Source organism: Aegilops tauschii, chromosome 2 (assembly GCF_002575655.3).
Source record: "Aegilops tauschii subsp. strangulata cultivar AL8/78 chromosome 2, Aet v6.0, whole genome shotgun sequence".
NCBI classification, from domain to species: Eukaryota; Viridiplantae; Streptophyta; class Magnoliopsida; order Poales; family Poaceae; genus Aegilops; species Aegilops tauschii.
Genome location: NC_053036.3, coordinates 435549469 through 435570309, shown reverse-complemented (window position 1 = coordinate 435570309; position 20841 = coordinate 435549469). Strand labels below are relative to the sequence as shown.

The following is a 20841-nucleotide window of genomic DNA, read 5'->3' as shown; positions in this document are numbered from 1 at the left end:
CTGTTTGTGGAATGCCACGAGATTAAGCAGGTGTGGCGGGGCCTCGATCTTGAGTATGCCAGACAGCGGCTGACCGAGTGCGATAGTATTCACACAACATTGGAATATTTGTGGCAGCTCGCCGAAAAGGACCGGATGATTATCATAGTCACGTGGTGGCAGTGGTGGACTCAACGCAACAAGGTTAGAGAGGGAGAAAAACCAATGGAGCACGCGCAGTTCGCTATTAGAGTTGCATGCATGGCCGAAGAATTTCATGCGTGTTTCTGCAAAACGTCCCCCTCGCCGGCATGCATGCCGCGTTGGATCCCGCCCCCACAGGACATACTAAAATTCAATGTCGATGGTGCGTTTATCAAGGAAGGGGGGCAGGGAGCCTGGGGAGTGGTCGTTCGGGATAGCACATGCGAGGTTGTGGCTGCGCGGGCGGGGCGGATTGATCATGCCGCAGATGCTTTCAGCACCGAGTTGAGAGCAGTGGAGCAAGCGTTGGATCTTGCGGCCGAACTGGGGGCCGTGCGGTTGACTGTGGAGATGGACGCTCTAATGTTGGAACAGGCCCTAAACAGACGCGTCCCTGATTGTTCGCGTCAAGCGCAGGCGATTGAAGACATTAAGGTGCAATCCAGGCTATGGTTCTCCGCATGTGTGTTTGCCCATTGTAAGCGCGAGGCTAATATGCCAGCGCATCATATGGCCAGATTAGGCCTATCCCGTCAAGTGGGTGATACTCTAGTTGCTGATCATGTACTTCCAGCAAATGTTGCTGAGTTTGTAATGGGCCATCTTGCCCAGCACGTTTCATAATAAAGCTCTTTGCTTGCCCTCAAAAAGAAGAAGCAAAAGACTGTTAACAGCGCTCGACGGCAACTGGAGAGTAGCTGCCACAGAAGGGTTTTAAGGACTACCCTATTATAGTAGATTTTAAGAGGTTCCGGGGGGATACAAATCCAGGTAAACATACATGCCAGCTCACAAATAGATCAAAGAAGAGATGGTAAACTAGCATATGCAGAACCCAGCGATGCTCCAGAGTTCATTAGCATCAGGCGATCCTAATCAATTCCCCTCTTCGGTGGTCCAACAGCCTTAAGCACCGGAGAAGAAGCGCACCTTGAGCCTCTGAACATAGGATTTTCCATTGCCTGATCGTTGCGCCCAACAGATCCAAAGCACAACGTATACTTCGCCACCTTCGCCCCTGAAAAACAAAGTCATTTCGCAAACGCCATAAGCTCCACAAGGCAGCAGCAATAGTTATGTTTAGAGCTTCACAATGTTTCCTTCTCTTCCAAAAACAAGATAGCATAGCAAAAGAATCAAGTTTAGTAATGTTAAAGCTTTCAGCCACCAGCTCCCAAACTTGTCTAGCAACAATACAATCAAAAAAGAGATGTTGAATTGTTTCTGGTTCACTACAAAAGACACAGGTCTTATCCTCTACATGTCTGCGCTTGGCCGGATTATCTCTGGTCAAGCTTTTATTGTAATAAATCAACCACAGGAAAACATGGATATTGGGAGGGATTTTAATTTTCCATATATCATCTTTAATCTCAGCAGGTATCCCCCCAAAGTTGATCATTTTGTAAAAAGACTTAACAGAATATTTGCTGGAAGAATTCAGCATCCACACAGGCTGGTCTGAAGAGTCAGACAACACAACCTGTTTAACTATATTAGTGAGATCATCCCATCTAATCAGAGCCCCCTCGTCAACACACCTCCTAAAAGTGAGTTGGAGTTCACCTCCTACCCAGACCTGTGCAAGAGTGGCCTCTTGCTGTTGACATATATCAAACAGGTCCCAAAATGCAGTTTTTAGAGAACAGTCCCCAATCCATATATCATGCCAGAAGGCAATACTCTTACCATCTCTAGGGACCCACCTATAAAAGTTCTTAGATGCTGCAAGTGCCCAAGATAGGCTTTTCATGAAGGGAGACCCCAAGGTTGCCCTAGTACTGAAGAAATTGGGGCTGTTAATATTATATTTGTAGGCCAGAATCTTTTTCCAATCACCATCTCTATCATCATAAAATCTTTTCCCCCAAGAAGCCAAAAGGGCCATATTGAAATCTCTAAGGTTGGGAACCCCCAAACCACCAAATTCTTTCTTCCTGGAAATGAGTCCCCAACTAGCAAGATGATACTTATGGTTTTCACCCACATTACCCCAGAAAAAGTGAGACATTTGAGATGTAATCATATCAATAGACCATTTGGGAAATTTAACAATAAACATTAAGTAGGCAAGAATACTGACAATACAAGTAGTAAGAAGGATCAATTTGCCCGTGTAGGAGAGAAATCTCCCCAGCCAACCAGCTATATTCTTAATAATCCTGTCTATAATGGGTTGAAGATCTTCCATTTTGAGATTTTTAAAATGCAAAGGCACTCCTAGGTATTTAAAGGGGAAATCCCCAAGTTGACAACAGAAAACTTGAGCAAAATCTTTGGACAGTTGATCAGAGACATTAATAGTATGTAAATCACTCTTGTGAAAATTAATCTTCAAACCAGAAAGTTTCTCAAAGCAAGTTAGAATCCATTTCAAATTTTTAGCACAATCTAAAGAATTGTTCAGGAAAAGAATAGTATCATCATCATATTGCAGGCTGACCACCCCTCCAGGAATGCATAGGGCAACAGCCCACAAATCAAGTTTCTATTGACAGCTTTTTGGAGCATCTTAGAGAAGACATTAGCCACCAAGTTAAAAAGCAAAGGTGAGTGAGGATCACCTTGCTTCAAGCATTTCCCCCCAGCAAAGTGGGGGCCATTTGTGTCATTAATTCTGACCTAAAATGTCCCTTGGTGAATAGCAGACATAACCCAACCTACCCATTTACTGCCAAAGCCTCTAGAAAGAAGCATTTCCTTCAGAAAATCTCAACTCACTCTATCATAGGGTTTCTAATAATCAAGTTTAAGAATCAACACCAGATCCACATCTGTGTATCTCATGAATAACCTCATGTGTCATGGTTTTGTCACGGCAGATGTCCTAGTGTGAGGACTTAGTCGTGAGGCCGCGCATCTATGCAGTAGCTTGAGAGGGGTTGATCGGAATCGAGAGACGCAACACAAGACAAGGGTTTAGACAGCTTCGGGCCCCGGGAAACATCATCCGGTAATAACCCTACATGCTGTTTGAGGCTAGGTCTCATTATCATCCCGAGGGAGTCGCCGGGAAACCGACTCTTTGTGACTAGCCCTATAGATTGTTTCTTCTTGCTTGTCCCTCTTTGGGGAGCTCTGCCCCTCCTTATATAAGTTAGAGGGGCGGGTTACATGTGGAGTCCTTTTAGGATTAGGACTAGTCTACCTTCTAATACAAACCGAATACAAGCCCGGGTCTTGACTCCTTGTAAGAGAAATATTCCTCACGCCCTTCCTCTTAAACCGGCCCACCATTAACATAAACCGGCCTTCTGGGCCTTGGGCCTTGTCATCCGTCTGTCCCACCTGCCGGGTTACTAGTGAGTCATCATGTTCCGGCGGGTTGCTTGTAAACCGTCTGGTCAGGGCGGGTCGCCAGTGAATCGCCAAGTGTAAACTGGGTCTCAAGTAAACCGCCAAGTTCCGGCCGGGTCATATTTCCGGCCTGTTTATACCGCGGGGTATATCCCCGACATTAGCCCCCAGTTTAATTTGGATTTATCCATGTTAAACTGATCCTGTAAAACAAACACAAGAACAATTTTGACCAGTTGTACTCCAGGTTAAATATTCTTGTAAACCGGCACCTGATCATCTTTAAGTCCTTGTCATTTCCTCCTTCTAGAAAATCCGGGTCAGTAGACCAGCTTCATAATCAATTTGCTTGTAGAAAAAATATTGTAAATAAAGAATCCATTTGACTCGGCCTTCAATGTTCTGACTTGACAAAAAATAATTGTCTTCAAATATTCAACTGATATACAGCCGGCTAGAACTTGCCGGTTTTTGATTTCCAAAATCGCCGGGTTATAAAAACTGATAATTCCAGGTCATGATTGTTTCCAACGCCGGTTCATGATTGTTGCCAACACCGGTTCATGATTATTGCCAATGCCGGTTCATGATTATTGATGACGCCGGGTTATGATTGTTGCAGACACCGGGTCATAATGATTGGTGATGCCGGGTCAAACTGGTTTGCTCAAACAGAGAATTTGAAAATATTTCTTCGATAATAATATAATACCTGTAGCCCCCAAGTCTTGAGCAGGACAAAGTGATGGCTTAAGACTTGCCTCAATATAAATGTTGCGACTTTGAAGAAATCCAGATTGTTCATCTCAGTCATTAGTCACAACTGAATATTCCATATTATGTAGCCCCCAAGTGCTGGGTTGTCATGCTTGCAGCAACCTGGGACTTGTCATTGCCTGATGCTCAAAAAACTTCAACCGGTATAGCCCCCAAGGGCCGGGTCATTATGCAATAATGAGCAGGGACTTTATAAATATGATCATGCTTCATTGAAAATAACATCATATGATGTAACTCCACCATGGGGCTTGAACCCACGTCCACAAGGTTAAGAGCTTTGTGCTTTACCAACTGAGCAGTGGACCCTTCAATATAATGGATTAAGACTTGTGTACCTTGAATTGTTGACAGGAGCAATTGGTAGCCCCCAAGGGCCGGCTCATTACAATGTGATGAGTCGGGTCTTCAATAAAGTGAACAAAAAAATGACTTTGCATTAGCCCCCAAGTGTCATGGTGCATGCTTGCAGCGACATGAGACTTGCATATTTGATGTAATCTCAACTTGAATAACGTAGCCCCCAAGTGTCGGGTCGTAAGCCTGCAGCGACTCGAGACTATTCCTTCAATTGTCTAATAAATCGTATCCATTGATAATATAATAGCCATTGCGCGAAAGCGATTTTGAAAACCTTAATCATAATACTGGTTATTGATAACCATAATAAAATCCAGCCATGTTGGCTATTTGAAGATTTAAATAATATAATCCAATGATTTATGAGCGTATAATTCCAATGGCGCAATCCAAATATATACTGGTGATTTATAATCCCAAGCCAGTCCGAGTTAATAAACACTGAATAATTTATCATCATACTGGCGACTTATCGTCTTAAAGCCAGGCCGGGTTAATAAACACCTGATATTATTTTATCTCATGTTGGCGACTTATAATCAAAAAGCCAGGCCGGGTTAATAAACGCCAGTGATTTATAATTGTGCTTTATCCAACCTGTTTCTGCATACTGCAAGTATAAAGCGTCCTGGCGGTTTACCGCCGGACGGGTCATAATGCCCAACATATAACCTGGGTTGATAACCAAGGTTGCACTTAAGAATAATCAAATATGAAATATATCATACGTGTGACATTGAATCATATCGTTGGTTGTCCAACGTTATTGTAGTAAGGGTGATAACCCCAATCTTGAGTACTGATAACTCCTTCCATATTGTGCCGGTTTATGAGAAAACCGTACCGGGTTGTGATAAACACCGGATTAACCATATATAATACTGGCGACTTATAGTCAAAACCAGACCGGGTTAAGAAACTCCGGGTTATAAGTGATTATGTACTGACAACTTGTAGTTGAGAGCCTAGCCGGGCTGATGAACACCGGTTTATCAAAAAACATCATAAGTCTCATGAAAGGAGAAAAAACTTGGCAAATAAAAGCAAATGAAACCCTTGTAGTCGAGGCTTTTCACGGGCTGCCAGGCCCCAAATTCGAGGCTTTTCATGGGCTGCGAGGCCACTGAGTTAAACCATTTTATAAAGCCTTTTAAGATGGCCCTCAATCCTTAACCAATCATCATTTTAACTTGACAAGTTCAGGGTCTTATTAGAGTAACTTGTCAAAGTTCGATGGGTCATACCAGGTTTACCTGGGCGGAGTAACTTACTTAAAAAGGCAGGCTAACCCGGGGTTTTAGGTGTATACACCAGGCTTCCAAGCCATGGCTTGATAGCCTATTACAAGTGTAGATTCTTTGTTCATTTCGACATCAAAGAATCCCCAAGTAACATTTTGAGCTGTGCTCAGTGGGTGCCTATGTTTGAGTTTGTTGTTTTGCAACACTCTCTTTGGCCCCGTAGTAATTTGGCTTTGAGCCGATCAAGAGGTGTGACTATGGTTCGAATACGACCAAGCCCCCAAGTGATATTGTGGCATTGCGCCGATCAAGAGGTGTAGCTATGGTTCAAATGCAACCAAGCCCCCAAGTGATTTTTATATAAAGCTTTGATAAGCTGAATCAAGGGGTAAACCGGACGCCGCTTTATGAACAGAAGCCCCCATGTAACCACACATGATAAGCCAATAAGGCAGGATACCCATGTTTGAACCGCGCATCATGGCTGCAGGTCCTCTTCGGCAACCTTTAACTTTTTGCAAGAGATAGATTCTTCCTGAACCGGGATTTTGAACCGGATATTGAGAGCTTCAAAGCTTTGTGGGAGACATCTTTCCCTTGAACCGGATTTTAAACCGGAATCTTCATTTTCAGCCGGAAATTTTCTGACGGCCTTTAAACTCGAACTTGCGAGAAGTTAATTCCTTTTTGAACCGGACATTTTTAAACCGGATTTGAGAGCTTCAGAGCTTTATGGGAGAACAGATTTCCCTTGAACCGGATTGTAAACCGGATATTTGAGAGCTTCAGTGAGACTGACTTCCCTTGAGCCGGATTTTAAACCGGAATCCTTTCTGATGACCCGGAACTTCTTCATTGAGCCGGGATTTTGTAACTGTTATATACTTTCTAAGCCGGAAATTTTCTGTCAGCCTTTAAATTTTCATCAATATAACAGTATCCTCCGGGACCGGGTTATCTTTCCCTCCATCGTCCTGGGGTTCTTGAATTTGCTGAAACTGGCAAGATTTGCTGAGTCATATCATCGTAGCCCCCGAGTCTCAAAGGTGACTTGAGGAGTTGGCTTGAGACTCTCCATATTTGACCGTGATATAAACCGGCATAACTTGTATATCATTGGTGTTGATAACACGATGTGAATCCACAGAAGGTTGAGGTGACTGCGGCGGGTTATAAATGATCCCGTATGAGCCGTGTCAGCAACTCGGCCAATGGTTCCTTCCAACTGGCTATTTGAAGTTAACCAAACCGTAGTGGCGGCGACTTGTGCGCATGCCCATTGAGCCACCCAGTACAGACGGCGGTTGATAGTATATGATAATTTGTCTCCATTTTGTTGAAAGAAAACCGGGCTACCCAAGCTGTGACTTGCTCATACTCAATAAACAGCTCATGCTGACAGGTGCGGCCCGGTATGTTGAAGTAGACCAGACCGCAAGAGACGGACAGCAAAGACGACCGCAGCATCAGAGGCAGCTCGGACAGATGAGTCGGCCGCGACATTGTAAGCCGGCGCGGACGGGAGAGTTGGCACCGGCGGTGTAAACCGGCACTGACGGGCGAGTCGGCCACAGGGACGGTCCCGGTGAGTTTGAAGTAGTCTGGACCGCAAGGGCGGCGTCTTGCGCACATATTCTTTGATCATTATGGCACGGTCATATGCTAGCGCATGACAATAATTGTGCGATTTATATATCCATGGTCCGGCCATCGTCTTTGCAGTGACCAATTGCCCTACATATAAAATACAAAGACCAAAGTAATTGCTCTTTGATGAAAACAATATGTGTTAAAAATAAACTTAGATAGATTTCACCTGATATGTTAGGCCGGAGCAGAGTTGACGATCACCTTGGTGACGCTAAAACCAATCACGACCGAGTCGGCCGTGAGAGCAGACAAATGAGCTGGCCGCGGCGTTGTAAACCGGTGTGGACGGGAGAGTCGGCAGCCCCACTACTACAAAAACAGCTATAGCCAATATGGACACTAATGGCGCACTATGCATGGCGCACCATGTGTTGGTGCGCCATTAGTGTGCAAATACTAATGGCGCACCACATCCACGGTGCGCCATTAGTAATTTTTATTTTTTATTTTTTCAAAACTAGTAATGACGCACTATCCCTTGATGCGCCATTACTAATTTTGTTTCAAATTGTTTTTTATTTTATTTTTCAAAACTACTAATGGTGCACTGTGGGAGTGGTGCGCCATTACTAGTTAGTAACTTGGCCACCACTTCAACCGAATGCAAGCCCCCCCTACACGTTCTCTCCCCTCCCCTTCGTGCTGACACAGCCACCCGCCTCTCCTCCGGCTCTCACCCAACGCCGCCGCCGATCTCCTCTTCCGCGTCACCTCTCTGGCGGCCTCCTCTCCGCATCCACGCCGCGCCGGCGACCTTCCTATCCTCTCCTCTGTCTACCCGGTCGGGCCGAGACCCTAGCCCGATGCCATGGCGACCATGGCAGCAGGAGAAGCCCGGTCATGGCGGCCTCCTCTCCCTGCAGCGCCGCCGCACCTCACCTTCTCTTCTCTTCTCTCCTCTTCTCTCCCAGTAGAGGAGAGGAGGGGAGGGGAGGGAAGGGAAGGCCTTCTCCGGCGAGCTTCCAGGGAGGTGAGGAGCGCCCAGATCCAGATCCACGGCGCATCGTCCCGTCGTCGACCTGAGCCGCGACCATCCATGCAGGGCCGGCAGAAGCCAGGACGGAGATGCCAGAAACCCTAGCCTAGCCTAGCCATGGAGGTACGACGCCTCAACCTCCGGTGACGGACGACGGCTGCAGGCCATCTCCGGCGACGGATCTCCGACCCCGACCATGGTGCGTGCGGCTGCAGGCCATCTTCTTCATCTCCCCTCCCCTCCCCTCATTGGTTCGTTTTATGTGCAGGGCAGGCTGCTCCGGACGAGCTGCTACTGCTGCTGCAGGTGCACGACGCATGGCTGCTCCCTCCTCCTCTGCCTACTGCAGGTGGACATGGTGAGCACATCTTATCTAGCTTGCCAATTTGATTGATTGCAATTCTTCTTTCTGGTGGTGTTGATTGCCATTGTGCAGTTCAGTTCAGTTTCAATCTGAATGCACCTCTCGGTCTCTTCCTCCTCTCTTGTGCTTTTGCATCTCCATGCCCAGATTCGGGCTTAATTAATTCCATTGCCTGCTGTTTATGGACGGATTGTTAGGTTAGATTGCTCACTTTATCCATCTCATCATGTCTCCTGAATGAATAAATGAATGAATGAATAAGCACTTTAATTGATGCTTGCTGGTTGGATGGATGAATGTCGTACATGCCATGATTTTGGGTTAATTTGTCCGTCAAATTGATCCATTGGCCCGCTTGGTTCAATTTATCTGATGCCACAAGTGGCGTCATTTTTATTCTGTATGGACTGCCATTATAATGTACGTACATGCCACTGAACATTCAGTCTTTACTTGTGTGTAAGACCGGACTTTCTTCCGTTGTCAACGCAACTCGACGCAAGACCAGTGCCTTGGTCGCTTGCTCCGGTGTGGTGCAGCCGAGCTGGGCCAACGACCATGCCGTGTACGAGGGCAAACTCCCCTCTGACAAGACGGCTCCTAGCTCGGGTAAGCAGCAACACCCCCATGGTCGTTTTAGTTTTCAGAGAGCCCTTTTTTGTGTGTCAGATGATGATGCCTTCATTCTCTTGTCCACTGAGGATCCTCAACAGGCAAGAACAAGTTCCACCGCCGGTCTGAAACTCGTCCCAATTGGGCAAGGGATTCTCTCACTACCTTCTAATTAAGTGAGTAGTCAACATCTTCAGGGCCCTTTACTCTGCTTTCTTTCTACTTCAAGCAAGGAGATGATTTATATGCATCTAAACAAGTAGTTGCCGCTGCACTGCTATAACAATCAATGTACATGCATAGCTCTAAGCTCTAGCCTAGTGCGCTACACTGCCTCTGTTTGTCAACATGCTGAATATATGAACCCAGAAAATTTTAGAACTTCTCTGTAAAAATTGGTTGCTAACTCTGTATCTCAGCCCCTTCTCATTTGTTTGTTTGATTTGGATGGAGTAGGAGTCATCCATGGACGACATCGACGATGAGGTCTTGGTCTTGTATGATGCGTGTGTGGACAGTGTTGGTCTATGCTAGGGTGTGGCCTGATGAGGTCTTGGTCTTGTATGATGCGTGTGTGGACAGTGTTGGTCACTTACTAGCTATGGTTCTTTTGCTGCTGGACAGTGTTATTTCAATTTGTACCCCATCTAAGCCGCTCACTGTTTTCGTTACCTAATTGCTACTGGATGCAGAAAAATGTGTAAGCTTTATATGCCAAAAGGTTATGGATTTACTCATGAAGCATTTTGGTGTCCATGATTAGTGACGATCCTCAAGTAGGATGAATCTTTAGTTTTGATGGGTCTCAGATTTACTTTTGTTAAGTTGTGATGATATAGTGCTTAGTATGAGCATGTTCCACGTAATGCAATGGACTGTTCCAAGGGCTGGGCGCTGCTGCAAGGCCCATCTTTATCTTTGCTCTTGCGCATGATGGATGGTCAAGGACTAGTTAAGTAGGTCATTTTGCGACCAAATGAATGGTCTTCCAGTTTGGTATCTCTAAATGATGATTACATATTAGCGTGTTCTTCAGTTTGGGATATACATTTATGTGTAATAGTGAATTATGTCTTGGAAGGCATGTTACTTATTTCCTGTTGATTCATTGGACATCGCATGACAATCTCTAAGAAGGTTGTCCATTTACTGATCAATCATTTCTTGCACGATTTTGTTGTTGATGATTAGTGTTGAACCTCATATGTCCTCTGCAATTCATTTCCATTATAATCTTACTCATATAATATTCACACCATGTAATTCTAGAAATATATGCTCATATCTAATTCTGCATAAAAAAATGACAGTATTGACATGTAATAAATAGTTTGTTCGTATTTCTGTTTATTTTGTTACATTTTGCAGGATAAAGTGAAGAAAAAGAAGAAAAGATTACTAGAAGATTAGTTTTAGGATTTTCTTTTATTTCCTTGCAATTTTCCTTTTATTGGATACTTGTAAAGACATTGTAATATTCTTACTATAATAAAAAATATGATTCTATTTCATTTTTTGTTTTTAAATTATTTTCCTTATAGGTTGTTTTCTGTAAATTTGGAATTTTTTTGTTTTCCAAATACATTACTAGTGGCGCATCATCAACTAGTGCGCCATTAGTAAGCCAGAGCACATGGGTAAATATGGCCCCCTGGGAGGCATACTAATGGTGCATTGTGGGATATACTAATGGCGCACTGCGTGATGCGCCATTATTATACCAGATACTAATGGCGCACCAGTGGTGCGCCATTAGTATTTAATACTAGTGGCGTGGTACTAGTGGCGCACTAGTAGTGCGTCATTAGTAGGCAAAACTGGTGCGCCACTAGTAGGCCTTCTCCTAGTAGTGAACGTCGTAAGCCGGTGCGGACGGGCGAGTCAACCGCGGGCGTGGTAAGCCGTGCGGGCGGGTCAGTAATCGCAAGCGCGGTAATCCGCTCGGTCGGGCGAGTTGATGTAGATTAAGCTGCACGGGCAGCGACTTGTGCACACATGTTCCATCAGTAAGCGGGCGCGGACGCCGGTGTGTGATGATGCCGACGCATACTTCATAGGCACAACATGACTCCACCTTTGCTGCACATAAAAATATACAGACCAACGTAATTGCTCTACTTGATTTTATCATATGAACACAAACGCTGGCATTGAATAATGCTGGACAGCGTCAGACGCAGTAGCACCCACGTGGCCCTTTTTTTTTACATCCCCTTGATTTCCTCAAAACTGAATCCTACACCCGTAGAAAATTCTTCTGAATCCAAGTCAATGTTTAGGGGCCGCCTCTTTATACTTAATCCTTCCTATGCGTGTACAGTGTCTGTACTATTTGATGTTTTCTTCACATGCAGGAGCTAAGGAATCCATCAGACTTGGACCCTTAATCCCTGTGCCTACGCCAAGTTGACCCGGAGATTTCACGGGGTTAGAAATAGACCAGCCCGGCACGGCTGAGCCCAGCTGAGACGCCCGGCAAGGGCAACTTTGCAGCAGAGCAGGAACGACTTGGAGCCAGATGGTATCATCGGTTCGAGACGAGGCGGCGGCGGCCTCGAAAGTGAAGACGGCAGCCTGCGGCGGGGCCGTGTAGACAGCAGCTCAACAGTGGCCGGCTTGCTAGCGAGGCCGCGGCTGTCGGGGCGAAAGAGACCGGGTTGTCCAAGAAAAGGCGAGCCGCTGAGGCCCGGTGACAGCAGAGGCATGGTGGTTATTCAAAAGGCGAGTCGCAGGAGAAGACCGAGCCCGTGGACCATCCGTGTCCGGGTCGTGGTTACTGGATCCGTATTGACCAAGGCTTGCGGGGTTTGCGCTGATAGTTTGCCTTTGATCTGATTCCTTTGGTATTCACATGCTAATCCCATGTAGTAACTTTTCTTTCCTTAATCCCTGAATTAGCTCCTAGTAGACTCCTCGTAGCCATCAGAGTTTGACCAAAGAAAACCGATTGGGCTTTAGATGAGCTTGCAGTAAATCAACTTCGTCTTTATGTGATGTACGTACGCTCCGGTGGCAACTCGGCGGATCTAAAAAATAGTCACAACTTGGCGGATCGCAAATAACGTCCGCAATAGAAAACTCTGGTCCATCTCAACGCCCTTGTACGCGGCAGCGGTGACTTGCTGAATCAGACCAGAACAACGTATTTTGATGATTTTGATCAGTACTGATGGAACTCCTTCTGCTCTTGGCTTCTCGCGGCGGTGCAGCAGAAAGTGATTTGGCCACGATGGATCGCCTGGTTGCGTGTGAAGGTGTACACAAACGCAATTCGACTCTCCTTCATCTGAAAATCATGAACTTTTCGAAACCCTGGGAAAAGATCCCTCCAAGAACTCAACACCACCGTGCGCAGGCCCCACGGTGGGCGCCAACTGTCGTGGTTTTGTCACGGCAGATGTCCTAGTGTGAGGACTTAGTCGTGAGGCCGCACATTTATGCAGTAGCTTGAGAGGGGTTGATCAGAATCGAGAGACGCAACACAAGACTAGGTCTCATTATCCGGTAATAACCCTACATGCTGTTTGAGGCTAGGTCTCATTATCATCCCGAGGGAGCCGCCGGGAAACCGGCTCTTTGTGACTAGCCCTAGAGATTGTTTCTTCTTGCTTGTCCCTCTTTGGGGAGCCCTGCCCCTCCTTATATAAGTTAGAGGAGCGGGTTACATGTGGAGTCCTTTTAGAATTAGGACTAGTCTACCTTCTAATACAAACTGAATACAAGCCCGGGTCTTGACTCCTTGTAAGAGAAATATTCCTCACGCCCTTCCTCATAAACCGGCCCACCATGAACATAAACCGGCCTTCTGGGCCTTGGGCCTTGTCATCCGTCTGTCCCGCCTGCCGGGTTACCAGTGAGTCATCATGTTCCGGCGGGTTGCTTGTAAACCGTCTGGTCAGGGCAGGTCGCCAGTGAATCGCCAAGTGTAAACCGGGTCTCAAGTAAACCGCCAAGTTCCGGCCGGGTCATATTTCCGGCCGGTTTATACCGCGGGGTATATCCCCGACATCATGGGCCATAACCACACTTTCTAAAATAAATCTGCCTTTAATAAAGGCAGTTTGATTGGGAGAAATAAGCTTGTCACACAAAGGGGACACCCTAGTGGTCATAGCTTTAGAAAAAATCTTGACAGCACAATTACTCAGACAGATAGGTCTAAAAAAATTCATGTCTCTAGCCAGAGGCACTTTAGGTATGAGGGTAATAATGGCATAGTTCATGTCTCTAGCCATTCTCAAAATCTCTAACCAACCACATAAAATCCTTTTTGATCAACTCCCAGAAGGTTTGGTAAAACAAAAAGGAGAGGCCATCAGGGCCAGGAGCACCACTAGCATAAGAGCTCATAATAGCTTGTTTAATTTCCTCTTCAGAAAAAGGTCTCTCTAAAAGTTCTCTCTCCTCATCACTAACCACATCATCAATGGACCAAAAATCAGCATCCAAGTGGATGTCAGGTTTGGGTTCAAAAGCAAACAGATCCTTATAAAAGGAAGTAGCTACCTCAAGCATATCATTGGTAGAAGTAACCACACCATTAGGGCCATTTAACTCAGTAAGATGATTCTTCCTATGCCTATGATTAGCAAGGGCCTGGAAGTAAGCATTGTTCCTATCTCCCTCCAAATTTTTTCTATCCCTAGATCTCTGCCATAAGGCAGTTTCCTCCTTTTTCCAAATCTCATCAAGTTCCTTCTTAATACTCTTCATCCTATCAAAATCAGTAGCAGAGAGCTGCTGAGATTCAGATAGGACATCAAGGGTATTAAACTCCATAAGGAGTGCCTTCTTTTTCTTTTTCAAAGCTGCTTCTCTGTTAATACTCCACCCTTTTGTTTTCTTCCTAAGAACCCTAGTCTTAGCCATCTTGTTATCAGCTGAAGAGTTAGATGAGGAAAGAGAATTCCAAGCTTCTGTGACCATTTGATGGAACCCAGGCTGGGACAGCCACCATTTTACAAACCTAAACGGTTCAGGATTAGATGGGGCTCTAGCTCCAGTATCAAGGACTAAAGGAGTGTGGTCACTCCCCACTTTGGGGAGTGCTGACAAAGTTGAGAAAGGGAAACGGGCATCCCAGTCCACGGAAGTGAACACTCTGTCAAAAACAACAAAAATAGGAGAACTCTGGTTGTTAGACCAGGTAAAGACTCTGTTAGAGATAGAAATCTCCATCAGGGCCCATTTGTTGATCCAATCATTGAAAAGAAGTGCAGTCTGTTGGTTAATCTGGCCACTACTTTTTTCAGCTTCATTCCTAACCAAGTTAAAGTCCCCATAAATCATGATATAAGATGCATCAGTCAAAATATCATGTAGTTCAGCAATAAACTCCATTTTAAATTCAAGATATGCAGAACCATACACCAGTACCATTTGCCAAACAAAACCATCAGTCTTATTTTTAATAGTAGCAACAATGGAAAATCTTTGGTTAATAAAACCAATAATCTCAAAGATATTTTTCTTAAACCCCAAGAGGATCCCACCAGCAGTATTATCAGCAGGTAGAAAGTGTCAAACAAAATTATCAAACCTATCAATAGCTTTGAGGAAACCCTCAGAAATAATTTCTCTCTTAGTCTCTTGAAAACCAATAAAATCAGGATTAGTTTTAGCAATAGTATCACACAGGCACTGAATTTTCCCAGGTTGTCCAAGACCCCTATATTCCAAATAAGACCTATCATGGATTAAGCAATTTTAAAAGGATGGGATAAGCCACAAGGCTTGGCTTTAGTTAGGACAGTGTGTGTTTTCCTAACAGCAACAGCAGTGCCAACTGGCTCAAAGGAAAAGTCACTCACATGTGTACTAACTACTTCATTGATTTCAATATCTAGGTTATCAGGGAGAACAATTTCAGGATTCTTGCTGGCAAAAACCAGGCATCTCTCTTTCTCCTCATTCACCATCTCATCAATGGTGTCTTTCTTTTGAAATTCATCCCCTCCAATTGTTAAATTTATTTGCCCCATGTGATCAACAAGAATAGATTTATCAACAGTGGAAAACGATTTACCTTTAAATGTTTTTGGGATTTTCAGTTTTTTCTTCCTCTTGTATGCAGCAACTTTCTCCATGATGTTGACATTTCCATGCCCTCTGGTAGCAGGCTGTTGAGTTACCATAGGTCCCCATTTGGCTTTCCTCTCAGGAATGGTTCCATCTTTCTGAGCTTGGTTGAGTAATTTCAGTAAGGATCTCTTCAGAGTCTCACTTTGTAAGATATGTATGGCCTCAGGGGGGAGAACTTCGAACTCCTCTTCTTTAGGTTCCTCATTTTCAGAGTCAGACAAGTCCACAGACCTGAGCAGGCCCTCACAGTAATCCATGCTTCCAGATCTCTCCCCAGATAGAATCATTTCATTCTTTCCAGAAGGAGCAGGAGTTGTTTGAATTAGGCTCTCTCCAATCACTATATCACCCTCTCCCCCACATCCATCATTCCTTTTATAGTGTCCCAGGAGATTATCTTTGTGTTCAATCATAATCTCATTTCCATCAAAAGATGGGGCATCCTGATCAACTTCAACCATTGCACATTCCATGACAAAATTCTCCTGATCAAAATCAGGGTACAGTTTCATAGGTGACATCACGAAGGCGGTCGGATGTTGAGCCTGGATGGGTTCGCCGTCCTGAAGTTCTCCGACCGCAACTTGACGCGGATCCGTCGATTCGGCCTCCTGGATCGCCCAGAAGAGGAGCTCCCGATCCTCGCAGCCGTCGTCTCCGATGAAGCGCGCGCGCTCGACGAAGTTCGCGTGGCGGAGGACATGGAGATGGATCTCCCCCAACTCGTCCCGATCGGGGAAGCGCTCCATCACCACCCGACGCATCTCGCGGCGAGCCTCCGGCGAGTTCGAATCGATATCGGGCAGCGGCGCCGCTGCAGGAGGTGGAAGTGCCCGCGGTTCCGCTACCCGCGCCACCGGCGCACTCGAACGCCGCGGCGACGTGCTCCAGCCATGCGAGATCTCCGATGGGGAGCTGGGGCGGGGAGAGCTCGATGAGATGCGGGGGTGGGTGGGAAGGGGATAAGCTCGCTTTAATGGCGCCTCAGTCGCTTTGCCCGAGGGGGAGGGAGCCATCCGAGGGGTGCGGATGGCTCACTGTTTCGTAGAGAAACTTCCTTATTTCGTATGTATATATACATACTCTATGTTGTATTGCATAACCAACATCGGGACATGTTTTCTGCTCTTGGCATTTCTACGTACGCTGCGAAGGGCGAATCGAAGAATTTCACATGGGCTTGAAGTTTCTGTACGAGATGAGCGCGTAAAACGGGTCAGAGTTCGCCTGCCCGAACAGCCGCATCAGGGCCTCCAGCGGCGACGAGCCCGACTTGCCGCCGGCGTCCGAGGGGGGCAGCCTTCGGACCACCTCCGGCTGCGTGAACCCTTCGACGCACTGGAAGTACTGCGTCACGAGCTGGACGCGGCTGTAGGCGGACCCCTCCCGCCACGCGCCGATCGCCTTCTCGTAGAACATCCGGTTGCTGAAGCTCACGATGCACACCCCGCCCGGCTTCAGCACCCGGTAGATCTCCGCGAAAACCTTACAAAGAAGTTAGTGTGAACCGAGCATGTGAACAAAATGTATCAATTGTGTGGTGGAGAGAAGGAGAGGATAAGAACACGGTGGATGGGAATGGGAAATACTTTTTCAGGCGACTGCAGGTACTGCACGCTCACGGTGCAGAGCACGGCGTCGAAGGAGGCGCTCTCGAGCTCCAGCCGCTGCTCCCGGTTGAGGTCGCTGACGAAGAAGTAGTCCAGGCGCGGGTTCTTGGCCAGCTCCTGCGCGTTGAGCCCGTGGCCGACGACCCGCCGGAACCGCATCTCCGGAGGCAGGTGGCTCACCCAGGAGCTCATGAGGTCCAGCACGTCCGACTCCGGCCGCAGCCGCTCCCGGTAGAGGTCGGTGAGCGTGGCGAGGAAGCCGTCGTCGACGTGCTTGACGAGGCGCGGGAACGCGTAGAAGTCGCGGTCGGAGCGCGGGTCCAGCTTCGCGCGGCCCTCGGGCTGGAGCACCTGCCGCCGGATGTTCCCGGCCGAGGACGGCGACGGCTGTGCGCTGCCGGAGCATCGGGGCGGGGGCAAGAGCGGCCGCGACGGACGCAGCGTTTGCGGCGGAGCGCAGAGCATGTTTGCTCCTTCTCTGTTTCCGTGGAGACTGGACACTCACTCGTTAATTTGTTCACGTGGCGTTATTATACCATGTTGAGGTTTTTTTACAGCATCTCTACCAGATCCCATCCTATCCCATCCTTTCAAGAGATCTCTAGCGGATCCGTAAAACGCCCAACGGCCCCGGCCCGGAAAATAACCGCCGTCTTTACAGTTCCAGGCTGAAAAAACATCCCGGGCATGTTGTGCGAAAACTCTTAACCTGATTTTTTCGGTAATGATAACTTCCGAACGTTCGGGAGTTAAGCATGGCAACCCGAACGGGTTTAGATGGCAAGTTTAGTTTACGTGAGATTAGGACATGGCAATTTTCTGACAAAAACGAAAAAGACAAAGTTGCCATCCCCTATCAACTAAAGTTGCCATGCAAAAACGTTCGGGACGAAATGCTCAAAATCCGAACGTTCGGGAGTTATTGGATTTCGATTTTTTTCCTGGAGAGCTGTATATTCGACCCCTTACGCTGTATATGTGCAGTTTCCCCTATCGGCAGAAAATTTTGACAAGGCGGAAGTTTCAGCTCGTGCGCTCTATTCCGCTGCCGCATCTCATTGGTTCTTACTGCCCCGGCCACCCCGTGCCGTCGAGTAGTTCCTCTGCCCTCTGCCGCATCTTTTCCACCGGTTTGGGACCTCGTGGGTGGCCATTCCATCCCGTGGACGCGTGATCAACGTCTCCATGGATTCATCGCGGAGCTTCACTCGGGGCCTCGTTGCAGTCGGAAGAGGTTGTTCCGGGCGCACTTGATCCCCGATTCTTCCTCGCAGCCGTCGCGCCTTCCGGCGCCGCAGGTTTGGGGCCGCGCGGCCATGGGAAGTAGGGGTGGCGGATTTGCTACCGGTCATCGATGGGAAGAAGCAACACCTTCTTGCCGCGAAAGGTAATTTCTCGAATGGTTTCCGTGCGTTTTACTTTTACGAGACGGTCGATTTGTAGATTAAATCGCGGATTAATTTTTTAGATGGATGACTGGAGTCGTCGGAGTCAGATGATTTCGACATAAAGGATGTGCTTTTTGATGATGATGTCAAGCACCTAGTCTTGTTGCATCTCGTCCAAGATTTCGAGGCCAGGAAGAGAAAGCGCCGATGATCGACTGTTGGCCGTCTTTGAGGATATGCTTTTGACGATGGTTTCGAGCACATCGGCTTATTGCATCTCATCCAATATTTTGAGGCCAGTAGGAAGAGAAAGCGCCAAGGATCGCCGATTGGCTGTCTTTGCATTCCACAGCCTAACTCTCGACCATTCCATGCTCATGAAAGATTACTTCGCCGAGGTACTGATCTATCCGGCACATCTCTTCTGTAGGCGTTATCGAATGCGTAGATCTCTTTTTGTTCACATTCTAATTTTTTCCACTCGACGGAGGTATGCCACCGGTTTGCTAGGGTTTAGTTCATACCAAAAGATATTGGCAGCAACTTGAGTGATAGCATACGACATTCCGGGTGACTACACCAATGAGTATCTTCGCATTGGAGAAGATACCACGATCAAATGTGTGCGGATGTTTGCCAAGGTCTTCATCCGGGTTTTTGGTCCCTATCTCCGAGCTGCTAATGAGGAGAACACAAAGAAGTTGATGGCGATGAATGAAGCAAGAGTGTGGATGGGCATGCTTCGGGGGTGTGGTTTGCATGCATTGGAGGTGGAAGAACTGCCCTGCGACTTGGCATGGGCAGTACACCGACCATAAACATGATCCCACTATTGTGCTTGAAGCCATGGCTTCACAGGACTTGTGGATTTGGCATTGCTTCCTTGGATTGCCGGGTTCTCTCAATGATATAATTGTATTACAGAGTGATGGAAATATGCCCTAGAGGCAATAATAAAATGGTTATTATTATATTTCCTTAATCATGATAAAGGTTTATTATTCATGCTAGAATTGTATTGACCGAAAACTTAAATACATGTATGGATACATAAACAAATACCGTGTCCCTAGTGAGCCTCTACTAGACTAGCTCGTTGATCAGAAGATGGTTAAGGTTTCCTAACCATAGACATGAGTTGTCATTTGATAACGGGATCACATCATTAGGAGAATGATGTGATGGACAAGACCCATCCGTTATCTTAGCATATGATCATTCAGTTTATTGCTATTACTTTCTTAATGTCAAATACATATTCCTTCGACTATGAGATTATGCAACTCCCGGATACCGGAGGAATGCCTTGTGTGCTATAAAACGTCACAACGTAACTGGGTGATCATAAAGATGCTCTACAGGTATCTCCGAAGGTGTCTGTTGAGTTGGCATGGATCGAGATTAGGATTTGTCACTCTGTGTATCGAAGAGGTATCTCCGGGCCCTCTCGGTAATACACATCATGAGAAGCCTTGCAAGCAAAGTGACTAAGGAGTTAGTTACAAGATGATGTATTACGGAACGAGTAAAGAGACTTGCCGGCAACGAGATTGAACTAGGTATGAAGATACCGACGATCGAATCTCGGGAAAGTAACATACCGACAGACAAAGGGAATTACGTATGTTGTCATGAGGTTCGACCGATAAAGATCTTCGTAGAATATGTAGGAACCAATATGGGCATCCAGGTTCCGCTATTGGTTATTGACCGGAGAGGTGTCTCAGTCATGTCTACATCATTCTTGAACCCGTAGGGTCCGCACGCTTAACGTTCGTTGACGATATAGTATTGTATGAGCTATGTGAGTTCATGACCGAATGTTGTTTGGAGTCCCGGATGAGATCACAGACATGACGAGGAGCTCCGGAATGGTCCGGAGGTAAAGATTGATATATAGGACAATAGTATTTGGTCACCGGAAAGGTTTCGGAAGTACCGGGTATTTTATCAGGGTACCAGAAGGGGTTCCGGGAGGCCACCGACAAGCGGTGGGCCTTATGGGCCAAAGGTGGGAAGCGCACCAGCCCACAAGGGGGCTGGTGCGCCCCCTCCACCCCTTTCCCATGCACCAACGAGGGAGGGAAGGAAGGGGGAGGCGCCCCAAAGGCAGGCAGCCCCCCTTTCCTTCAACCCATGCACAAATATGGAAGGGGGAATTCGGCCAGGGCAGGCGCCCTAAGGCAGCCGCCGACCACTTGGGGCGCCCTAGGGGCTGCCTCCCCTCCCCCATCCACCTATATATATGAGAGGAGTGAGAGGGGAAACACACACCACGATTCCCTTGTCGTGTGCGGCGCGC

At 46.8% G+C, this 20841-nt stretch overlaps 2 protein-coding genes across 2 annotated transcripts; both read right to left on the bottom strand.

Annotated features, from left to right (window-relative positions):
* Positions 1–767: 767 nt before the first annotated feature.
* LOC120973542 (uncharacterized) lies at positions 768–16557 on the bottom strand. Its single transcript, XM_040399327.2, has 2 exons — positions 15486–16557; positions 768–1201 (listed from the first exon to the last, which is right to left on the bottom strand). The coding sequence occupies exons 1-2, from the start codon at positions 16555–16557 to the stop codon at positions 1056–1058; spliced, it is 1218 nt and encodes a 405-aa protein (XP_040255261.1). The 3' UTR covers positions 768–1055.
* A 22-nt stretch (positions 16558–16579) lies between these two features.
* On the bottom strand, positions 16580–17677 carry LOC109731507 (uncharacterized). The gene is made up of 2 exons (XM_020290684.4): positions 17131–17677; positions 16580–17026 (listed from the first exon to the last, which is right to left on the bottom strand). The coding sequence occupies exons 1-2, from the start codon at positions 17614–17616 to the stop codon at positions 16712–16714; spliced, it is 801 nt and encodes a 266-aa protein (XP_020146273.1). The 5' UTR covers positions 17617–17677; the 3' UTR covers positions 16580–16711.
* Between the last annotated feature and the right edge of the window lie 3164 nt (positions 17678–20841).